Source organism: Mustelus asterias, chromosome 10 (assembly GCF_964213995.1).
Source record: "Mustelus asterias chromosome 10, sMusAst1.hap1.1, whole genome shotgun sequence".
Taxonomy (NCBI): Eukaryota; Metazoa; Chordata; class Chondrichthyes; order Carcharhiniformes; family Triakidae; genus Mustelus; species Mustelus asterias.
In genome coordinates this window covers 122,700,806-122,711,891 of record NC_135810.1, presented here as the reverse complement: position 1 = coordinate 122,711,891, position 11,086 = coordinate 122,700,806, and the positions used below count along the sequence as shown (strand labels likewise).

General features: G+C 46.7%; 1 protein-coding gene across 1 annotated transcript; it reads left to right on the top strand.

The window, feature by feature from the left end:
* Positions 1 to 7,064: 7,064 nt before the first annotated feature.
* coa4 (cytochrome c oxidase assembly factor 4 homolog) lies at positions 7,065 to 10,478 on the top strand. Its single transcript, XM_078222886.1, has 2 exons — positions 7,065 to 7,198; positions 9,504 to 10,478. Exon 2 carries the CDS (start codon positions 9,524 to 9,526, stop codon positions 9,773 to 9,775), a length of 252 nt encoding a protein of 83 aa, XP_078079012.1. The 5' UTR covers positions 7,065 to 7,198; positions 9,504 to 9,523; the 3' UTR covers positions 9,776 to 10,478.
* Positions 10,479 to 11,086: the final 608 nt, after the last annotated feature.

The window sequence follows — 11,086 nt, the reverse complement described above, 5'->3', positions numbered from 1 at the left end:
ATCTTGGTTTCGGACAAAGCTCGGCACAACATCGAGGGCCGAAGGGCCTGTACTGAGCTGTACTGTTCTATGTATAGAGACGGTAAGAAGGCTAACAACACCAGGTTAAAGTCCAACAGGTTTATTTGGTAGCTACCAAATAAACCTGTTGGACTTTAACCTGGTGTTGTGAGACTTCTTACCGTGTTTACCCCAGTCCAACGCCGGCATCTCCACATCATGACTGCTATGTATAGAGACCCAGAAAGAAGTTTCACAACACCAGGTTAAAGTACTTCTTACTGTGTTACTGTGTTACAAAAGTCTCCATTACAAGAGAGGAAGTGTTAGGTTTTTTAGGGAACATTAAAACTGACAAAGCCCCAGGGCCTGATGGCATCTATCCTCGACTGCTCAGGGAGACGAGAGATGAAATTGCTGGGCCTCTGACGGAAATCTTTGTCGCTTCTTTGGACACGGGTGAGGTCCCTGAGGATTGGAGGATAGCGGATGTGGTCCCGTTGTTTAAGAAAGGTAGCAGGGATAGCCCAGGAAGTTATAGGCCGGTGAGCTTGACGTCCGTGGTAGGGAAGTTGTTGGAGAGGATTCTTAGAGACAGGATGTATGTGCATTTAGAACGGAACAATCTCATTAGTGACAGACAGCATGGTTTTGTGAGAGGGAGGTCGTGCCTTACAAATTTGGTGGAGTTTTTTGAGGAAGTGACAAAAACGGTTGATGAAGGAAGGGCTGTGGATGTCGTCTATATGGATTTCAGTAAGGCATTTGACAAAGTCCCACATGGCAGATTGGTTAAGAAGGTTAAGGCTCATGGGATACAAGGAGAAGTGGCTAGATGGGTGGAGAACTGGCTTGGCCATAGGAGTCATGATGTGGAGATGCCGGCGTTGGACTGGGGTAAGCACAGTAAGAAGTCTCACAACACCAGGTTAAAGTCCAACAGGTTTATTTGGTAGCAAATACCATAAGCTTTCGGAGCAATGCTCCTTTGTCAGATGGAGTGGTCTCTGTTCTCAAACAGGGCACAGACACAGAAATCAAATAGAAATCAAATAGAAATCAAATATTTGATTTCTGTGTCTGTGCCCTGTTTGAGAACAGAGACCACTCCATCTGACGAAGGAGCAGTGCTCCGAAAGCTTATGGTATTTGCTACCAAATAAACCTGTTGGACTTTAACCTGGTGTTGTGAGACTTCTTACTTGGCCATAGGAGACAGAGGGTAGTGGTCGAAGGGTCTTTTTCCGGCTGGAGGTCTGTGACCAGTGGTGTTCCACAGGGCTCTGTACTGGGACCTCTGCTATTTGTGATATATATAAATGATTTGGAAGAAGGTGTAACTGGTGTAATCAGCAAGTTTGCGGATGACACGAAGATGGCTGGACTTGCGGCTCGCGAAGAGCATTGTCAGGCAATACAGCAGGATATAAATAGGCTGGAAAATTGGGCGGAGAGGTGGCAGATGGAGTTTAATCCGGATAAATGCGAAGTGATGCATTTTGGAAGAAATAATGTAGGGAGGAGTTATACAATAAATGGCAGAGTCATCAGGAGTATAGAAACACAGAGGGACCTAGGTGTGCAAGTCCACAAATCCTTGAAGGTGGCAACACAGGTGGAGAAGGTGGTGAAGAAGGCATATGGTATGCTTGCCTTTATAGGACGGGGTATAGAGTATAAAAGCTGGAGTCTGATGATGCAGCTGTATAGAACGCTGGTTAGGCCACATTTGGAGTACTGCGTCCAGTTCTGGTCGCCGCACTACCAGAAGGACGTGGATGCGTTAGAGAGAGTGCAGAGAAGGTTTACCAGGATGTTGCCTGGTATGGAGGGTCTTAGCTATGAGGAGAGATTGGGTAGACTGGGGTTGTTCTCCTTGGAAAGACGGAGAGTGAGGGGAGATCTAATAGAGGTGTACAAGATTATGAAGGGTATAGATAGGGTGAACAGTGGGAAGCTTTTTCCCAGGTCGGAGGTGACGATCACGAGGGGTCACGGGCTCAAGCTGAGAGGGGCGAAGTATAACTCAGATATCAGAGGGACGTTTTTTACACAAAGGGTGGTGGGGGCCTGGAATGTGCTGCCAAGTAGGGTGGTGGAGGCAGACACGCTGACATCGTTTAAGACTTACCTGGATAGTCACATGAGCAGCCTAGGAATGGAGGGATACAAACGATTGGTCTAGTTGGACCAAGGAGCGGCACAGGCTTGGAGGGCCGAAGGGCCTGTTTCTTGTGCTGTACTGTTCTTTGTTCTTTGTTAACACCAGGTTAAAGTACTTCTTACTGTGTTCACCCCAGTCCAACGCCGGCATCTCCACATCATAGAGACCCAGAGATAGAGATAGATATAGAGAAAGGCCCAGAGGCAGAGAGAGAAACACAGAGAAAGAGACACACACACACACAGAGATAGAGACAGAGAGAGAGAGTGGGCCATAGAGAGAAATTAAGAGAGAGAAACAGGGAGAGCTGAATAAAACTCAACAGTACTGGAGAGAGAAAGACAGAGAGGTTGACCGAGAGAGAAAGACACATAGAGAGGGAAAGAGAGAGACACGCAGGTACATAGATAGAGACAGACAGGGAGAGACCAAGTGAGAGATAATGAGACAGAGAAGTGAGTGATGGCAGGACAGAGATCAGGGAGACAGAGAGAGAAGAAAAGAATTTGATAAGGTGCCACATCAAAAGTTATTGTGAAAATAAAAGCTCATGATATCGGGCATAACATATTAGCATGGATAGATGATTGGCTGGCTAACAGGAAGCAGAGAGTAGGCATAAATGAGTATTTTCCTGGTTGGAAAGATGTAATGAGTGGTGTGCCACAGGGATCAGTGCTGGGACCGCAACTGTTTAGAATTTATATCAATGACTTGGAGGAAGGAACCAAAGGTTTGGTTGCTAAATTTGCTGATGACACGAAGATAAGTGGAAACTAAGTTGTGAAGAGGGCATAAGGAGGCTACGAAGGGACAGAGAGAGGTTAGGTCGGTGGGCAAAAATCAGGCAAATGGAGAATAATGTGGGCAAATGTGAAATTATCCATTTGGGCAGGAGGAATGAAAAATTATTATCTAAATGGGGAAAGATTGCAAAGACGCAGAGGGATCTGGGTGTCCTGGTGCTTGAATCACAAAAGGCTAGTATCCAGGTTCAGCAAGTAATTGGGAAAGCTAAGAGAATGTGATTGTTTATTGTGAGAGGAATTGAATATCAAAGTATGGAGGTTATGCTTCAGGGCTGTACAGGGTGAGACCACATCTGGAGTGTTGTGTACAGTATTGGTCTCCTTGTTTAAGGAACAATGTAAATGTGTTGGAAACAGTTTAGAGAATGTTTATTAGATTAATACCAGGATTGGGCGGGTTGTCTTATGAGGAAAGGGTGAACAGGCTATGTTTAGAGAGCTTAGAAGAGTAAGAGGCAACTTGATCAAAACGTTTAAGATCACAGAATCCCAACAGGGCAGGAGGAGGTCATTCAGCCCATCGAACCTGCGCTGACAACAATCCCACCCAGGCCCTATCCCAGTAACCCCACATATTTATCCTGCTAATCCCCCTGACACTAAGGGGTGATCTATCTTGGCCAATCAACCTGCGCATCTTTGGAGTGTGGGAGGAAACCGGAGCACCTGGAGGAAACCCACACACACAGGAGGTCAGAATTGAACCCGGATCCCTGGCGCTGTGAGGCAGCAGTGCTAACCACTGTGCCACCCAGAAAGAGAGAGAGAGACAGAGAGAGACCTGAGGGGTATTGACAGGTTGGATGTGGAGAGGATGTTTCCTCTTGTGGAAGAATCTAGAACTTGGGGGTGACTGTTTAAAAATAAGGGGACACCCATTTAAAACAGAGATGAGGTGAAATTTTTCTGAAGTTTGTGAGTCTCTGGAACTCTCTTCCTCAAAAGGCAGTGGAAGCAGAGTCTTCGAATAATTTTAAGGCAGTGCAATATAGAGTCTTGATTAACGAGGGGGTGAAAGGTTATTTGGGGTCAGCAGGAATGTGGGGGTTGAGGTTACAATCAGATCAGCCAAGATTTTATTGAATGGCAGAGCAGGCTCGAGGGGCTGGGTGGCCTACTCCCTGTCCCTAATTCATATGTTTGTATGTTCATAAGATAAAAAGAGACAGAGAGTTAGACAAACAGCAATACATAACCAATCAAAGATGGCACAGAACCTTCTCCTGAGGTTCCCAGCATCACAGAGTCTTTGGCCAATTCAGCCTCAAAGCAGTCGCATGGGAACACCACCACCTGGAGGTTCCCCTCCAAGTCACTCACCATCCTGACTTGAAAATATATCGCCGTTCCTTCACTGTCACTGGGTCAAAATCCTGGAACTCCCTCCCTAACGGCACTGTGGGTGTACCTACACCAAATGGACTGAAGCGGTTCAAGAAGGCGGCTCACCACCACCTCCTCAAGGGCAATTAGGGATGGGCAATAAATGCTGGCCCAGCCAGCGACACCCATGAAAGAATATTTTTTAAAGAATTGATTAACTCTGCGTGATATCGAGGAATGGCTGAAGGCACTGGATGCTGCAGAGTACTGAAGACTTGTGCTCCAGAACTTGCCGCGCCCCTAACCAGGCTGTTCCAATACAGCTACAACACTGGCATCTACCTGGCAACGTGGAAACTTGCCCAACTATGTCCTGTACACAAAAAAATAGGACAAATACAACCCGATTCAAAAAGGTTTTGTTTAATATCAGACTGTTGCCAGGGTCGGGAATGGTGTTGGTTGCTAGGGAATGGAGTGAGGACTGAAAGCAATGCCTTTAATTGGAGGAATTTTCTGCTTATCCAGTACTGGATGTTGGATAAGGAGACTGACAATTCAGGGACAATGGAGGAGAATTGCTGGTGAGGTCAAGCTGGGTAATCCATCCTTGACCCTCCTTTTTCTCGTTTACACGCTGCTCCTCAGTGACATCATCTGAGGCACAGATTAGTTTTCACACGTATGCTGAACCCCCCCCCACCAGCTCAGACTCCTCCACTCTCTCAAAAGTATCAGACTGCTTATCCAACAGTGTTTCTACTCAATTATGGGATGTGGGTGTCACTGACTAGACCAGCATTTATTGCCCCTCTAAAAGATGTCCCTAATTGCCCTTGAGAAGGTGGTGGTGAGCTGCCTTCTTGAACCGTTTGCAGTCCATGTCGTGTAGGTACACCCGTGGTGCTGTTAGAGAGAGTTCCAAGATTTTGACCCAGCAACAGTGAAGGAATGGCGTTCTCTCTTCCACCTTCTTCCATTGGGAAAAGGATACGGAAGTCTGAGGTCACGTACCAACCAACTCAAGAACAGCTTCTTCCCTGCTGCAATCAGACTTTTGAATGGACCTACCTCGCATTAAGTTGATCTTTCTCTACACCCTAGCTATGACTGTAACACTACATTCTGCATTCTCTCATTTCCTTCTCTATGAATGGTATGCCTTGCCTGTACAGCGCGCAGAAACAATACTTTTCACTGTACACTGATACATTTTGCCATTGGCTGAATCTTTCACAAAATGTCACTAAAAGCAAACTGTATCCACTTTATAAATTCAAAATATATGTTTTAATTGAGAAATACTTGTTATTCATATAGAGCTGTCTTCTATAGCAACAGCCCCTTGTCAGCGCTCTCCATTTCCTAAGATCATTCACTCTTAAGTCACTATTGTGATAGTATTCCTAAACCCAATGTTCTGTATTTTGTTAGCCTATTCTAGCCCCCCTACACCACCTTACAATATGGCTCTGTCCTAATGCCCTTTATGATGTGGAGATGCTGGCGTTGGACTGGGGTAAACACAGTAAGAGTTTTAACAACACCAGGTTAAAGTCCAACAGGTTTATTTGGTAGCAAATACCATTAGCTTTCGGAGCGCTGCTCCTTCGTCAGATGGAGTGGAAATCTGCTCTCAAACAGTGCACAGAGACACAAAATGTTGGCTTTATGTCACACTATCAGTAACCCCCACAGCTTGCCTCCTGGACTTGCAGAATCTCACTGGCTGTCCTGTCTGGAGACAATACACATCTCTTTAACCTGTACTTAATGCTCCTTCCACTCACATTGTCTGTATCTTTAAGACCTGGTTGGTTGTCGAGATTCGCATTCTAATCAGTATTCTGTAACTTGATTTTGTGTCTCTGTGCCCTGTTTGAGAGCAGATTTCCACTCCAACTGACGAAGGAGCAGCGCTCTGAAAGCTAATGGTATTTGCTACCAAATAAACCTGTCGGACTTTAACCTGGTGTTGTTAAAACTCTAATGCCCTTTACCATGATGCTTTGCGGCAGTTTGCCTTTGGCGAAATGAGCAATAATTCTTAAAAATACATTAATACATTCAAAATATCAGCACGTGTTTTTAAATCATAATCACTTGCTTAAATCTCTTACTGCATTTCATATGTGTGTAAACCGCTTTCTTGTTAGCTAATAAATCTGTTTTAAAGCCATTTAACTCAATGCTGGTAGTTCTGTCTGTGTCTTAATGTCTAATGGTTTAAAAATGTAACCTATTAGAATTTTTCCCCTTACAGCATTAAAATACAATTTATTGACAAGAGCTTTCATTCTCCTTATATGGCTTGGTGTCAAATTTCGTGTTATTAATTCTCCAGTGAGTTAGGTGTTTGCATGGGGTTCCTCCGGGTGCTGCGATTTCCTCCCACTGTCCAAAGACGTTCAGGTTAGGTTTATTGGCTATGCTAAATTGCCCCTTAGGGTCAGAGGGATTAGCAGGGTAAATATGTGGGGTTACAGGAATAGGGCCTGGGTGGGATTGTGGTCGGTGCAAGCTTGATGGGCCAAATGACCTCCTTCTGAACTGTAATGATTCCATTCTATGATTCTAAGCGCCTTGGGACTCTTTATGACATGAAGGTGCTATTTAAATCTAAAGAGTGCCTGCTAAGAAAGAGGGGGGTAATTTAGGGTCTTTCTTTCCCTGTGTCTGCTCTGCTGTTTATTGTAAGCGGAACTCTCGGCACTCTGCTACCCGGACTCATTACCGGTTGCGCGCGCTTCCGGTGGTGGGGGAGGACGGGGTTGGGTGCACGCACCGGAAGCCGTTGCCTGATCGGCCATCTTGTTGTCGGCCGGTCCGGACGCGGGTCGTGGGCAGGCGCGCAGCCAGAAGTTGGTGGAAGGAATCGATTCGTGTTTCTGAGGCTGGAAAAGTTAGTTTTCTTTCCGAGCGGCGATGTTTCACAGCGCGGCGGGAAAAGGGGAGGCCGCTGGAGTATTTTGCTGGAGGAAGGATGGGCGCATGCGTGGGGGCTCCCGGGATAGGGCACTTTCCCAGCCGCGCTGCATCCTGGGAGCAGCTGCCGCCATTCCGGCCCCAAAGCCCCTGAGAGTCTGAGAGGCCAGGACAAAGATTGAATTATTATTGTCACGTATATTGAGATACAGTGAACACTTGAAATATTGTGTACAGTTTTGGTGTCCTTATCTGAGGAAGGATGTCCTCGCTATAGAGGGATTACAGCGAAGGTTTACCAGGCTGATTCCTGGGATGGCAGGTCTGGCATATGAGGAGAGACTAAATCGGTTAGGATTATATTCACTGGAGTTTAGAAGAGTGAAAGGGGATCTCATAGAAACTTAACGGGAGATTTGGAAAGAATGTTCTTGATAGTGGGGGAGTCCAGAACTAGGGGGTCATAGTTTGAGGATAAGGGGTAAACCTTTTAGAACTGAGGTGAGGAGAAATTTCTTCACCCAGAGAGTGGTGAATGTGTGGAATTCACTACCACAGAAAGTAGTTGAGGCCAAAATGTGTGTCTGATTTCAAGAAGAAATTAGGTATACCTCTTGGGGTTAACGGGATCAAGGGATATGGGGGGAAGGGGGGGATCAGGATATTGAATTTGATGATCAGTCATGATCAAAATGGCCGAATGGCAGAGCAGGTGCAAAGGGCCGAATGGCTACTCCTGCTTCTAGTTTCTATGTTTCTATAAAAGTATTGTTTCTAGCACTGTACAGACAAAGCATAGAGTACATACGGGAGATGGAGAGGGTGCCAAATGTAGTGTTACAGTCATAGCTAGGGTGTAGAGAAAGATCAACTTGATATATGGTAGGTCCATTCAAAAGTCTGATGGCAGCAGGGAAGAAGCTGTTCTTGAGTTGGTTGGGATGTGACCTCAGACTTTTGTACCTTTTTCCCGACGGACGAAGGTGGAAGAGAGAATGTCCAGGGTGCGTGGGGGTCTTTGATTATTATGTTGGCTGTTTTTCCGAGGCAGCGGAAAGTGTAGACGGTGTCAATAGATGGGAGGCTGGTTTGTGTGATGGACTGGTCCTCGTTCACAACCTTTGCCTCTTGCTCGAGAGCAGGAGCCACGAAAAGCTGTTTAATAATCCAGAAAGGATGCTTTTTAAGAAGAGGATGCAGAATATAGTGTTGCAGCTACAGTGTAGAGAAAGGTCAGCTTAACATACAGCTGCCCGGGAATCAGCCAAAGGCACAGGAAACATAAAAGTAAATTTTGCTCTGCCTTTGCTCGATTTCCCACCTGCGATCGTTCGTGTTTTTTGTTAATTTAGCTGTTTTTTTGTTCATCCATCCCGGGTATTGGTGGCAGCAATAAAGACTTCAGCCACCTGGCTGTACGGATTTAAATGGGCGCGTTGGGTTGTGAATAACAAAAGCGCGACAGACACAGTTGGAGGTCTGAATATTCCTATCCTTCCCCCGCGCACGTGCCCTCTCACACCGGTTCCGTTTCTGGTGTTGCACACTTCAGCTTCCTGGGGCGGATTTTGACGCGACACAGGAAGTTAGCTGTTCCTCGGGTCAGTGAAGCGGGGGTGGGGGCACCAACCACATTGCTGTGGCTCTGGAATCACACGTAGGCCAGACCGGGTAAGGATGGCAGATTTCTTTCCCAAAAGGACATTAGTGACCCAGATGGGTCTTTAAAGCAATCAGTAATGGTTGCCCTGGTCAACATTACTTGGACTAGCTTCACTTCTATTGAAGCAATAATTAATTGTGTGGGCAACTGGGTCATTTCAGGAATAGTGACAACCCCTCGAACATTTGAAGCAGCACGGCGAGACCTCAGTGGATTTTACAGCCACTGCCTTAACCTCTCGGCCACAATTACAGCCCCCTGGGGCTAACTTTATCTCCCACATTTAGTAATTGAGTTTCAATTCCACCAGTTGCCATGATGGGATTTGAGCCCAGAGCGTTAGCCTGGGTGTCCATGGGTGATGGGTCCAGTGGAGCTCAACTCCTGACACCAATTTTAAAATCTCTTCTCTATTCCCCTCCCCCAACCACTCCCCCCCCCCCCCCCCCCCCCAACCACTCCCATACTCCTTTCTTCTTCTCACCCTAATTGACTCATGGCCCCTGTCCACAATCTCCTGCTGCTGTCGGAAGTGAGAAATGGGAAGAAGTTGAACTGGAAAGGTCGAACTCTGCAATGCCCCTGTTTGAAATACAAATAAAGTCTTTCTCTCTTGCAGTTAAGGTGGGTGTTTCTGAAATGTCGGCTCCTCCCTCCCAGGGCCACAACTGGAGCAGAAAGTCAGAGGAGGAGGAGGATCCGGTGGATCAGATGATTTCCAGGACGGGCTGTGCGAGTTTCCACCACGCCGTCCAGGATTGCATGGCAGAACACCAGGACTGGCGCCAGTGCCAGCAGTCTGTGCACGACTTCCAGCAGTGCATGGCAGAATACCAGCGAGGGCGAGCCAACCAGCTTGGCAAACACAAACCCAGCCCGGCCGCGAGCTGAAATCTGAGCAACGCACTTCGAGGATCACCAACCCCCTCCTCTTTGCCCCTTTCGATCCAAAGTAATAAAAGCTCGTGAAGTTTCATGAAGTGATGAGGGAAACATTTTGCAAGAACCTTGGCTGAAGCTGTGAATGTTGGTGTCTTGTTCGGCTCAGAAACAATCCACTCAACTCAACTGGTCAACAGTGTTCTGTAAGCAGCACTCCAGCCCCTTTTGCTTAAAAAGTACATGGAACATGAACTCAAGACCTCATTCAGTAATGTCTCCCTGTTCCAATGGAGCTACGAGTCATGCCTACTGCCTTTCAGGAAAGCTTGAAGTGTGGAATTCGGCACTATGAGCTTGTACTGCTAGATTCTGCCCCTCACAACCTGGCTTGTTTGGAGAGAGGCTCAGAACATGAGGGATGAAATCCTGTTGGTTACAGGCCTATCGTTGGTAAAGGGAGACGTCCAAAGCAGGTGGATTGAGTGGAGGCCTGGTTTCCAGTTGGTCAGGATTAAGGTTGCCTTCGATTCAACCTTTCTTTGGACAAGGGCAAATGGAAAACGAGGGTGTCAGTGATTGGAAATTGTTCTATGAGAACTGGAAATCTCAGCACCAACAGAGACCACCTAATATCCATGAGCTGGTTTTTACAAACACACAACTTAATGCCAAGACTTGCAGTGGTGAATAAAACTCTATCATGTTTCCAAAATTTGTCCTGTGCTGTCTTCATTCTGTGCCTGAGCTGACGTTGCTTTTTTAAAAAATTCATTTGTGGGACATGGGCGTTGCTGGCTGGCCAGCATTTATTGCCCATTCCTAGTTGCCCTGGAGATGGTGGTGGTGAGCTGCCTTCTTGAACCGCTGCAGTCCATGTGGTGTCAGCGACTGCGAAGGAATGGCCGATATATTTCCAAGTCAGGATGGTGAGTGACTTGGAGGGGAACTTGCAGGTGGTGGTGTTCCCAGGTATCTCTTCTCTTGTCCGAGATGACAGTGATCATGGGTTTGGAAGACGCATCATCATCATGTTTCTGGAATGTGTGTCAAATCCTGGTTATTCAGGCTGGAAGTGTGAAGTGATACATCAGAACACAAGATTATGGAAAGAAGAGCAGCAGTGTGCCCTTCATCCCCTATAGGATGAGCTAATCCTATTGGGGATAGCTTCATCCCCTATAGGCTCGATGACCTTAGTCTAGTCAGGGAAAATGAGAAGTTAATAGAGAGAAGTTACAGGCAGGTCGTCACACCAGGGCCACGGGAGGAAGACACGTGGGTCACGGTTAGGAAGGGTAAAGGTCACGTACCAGGGAGTAC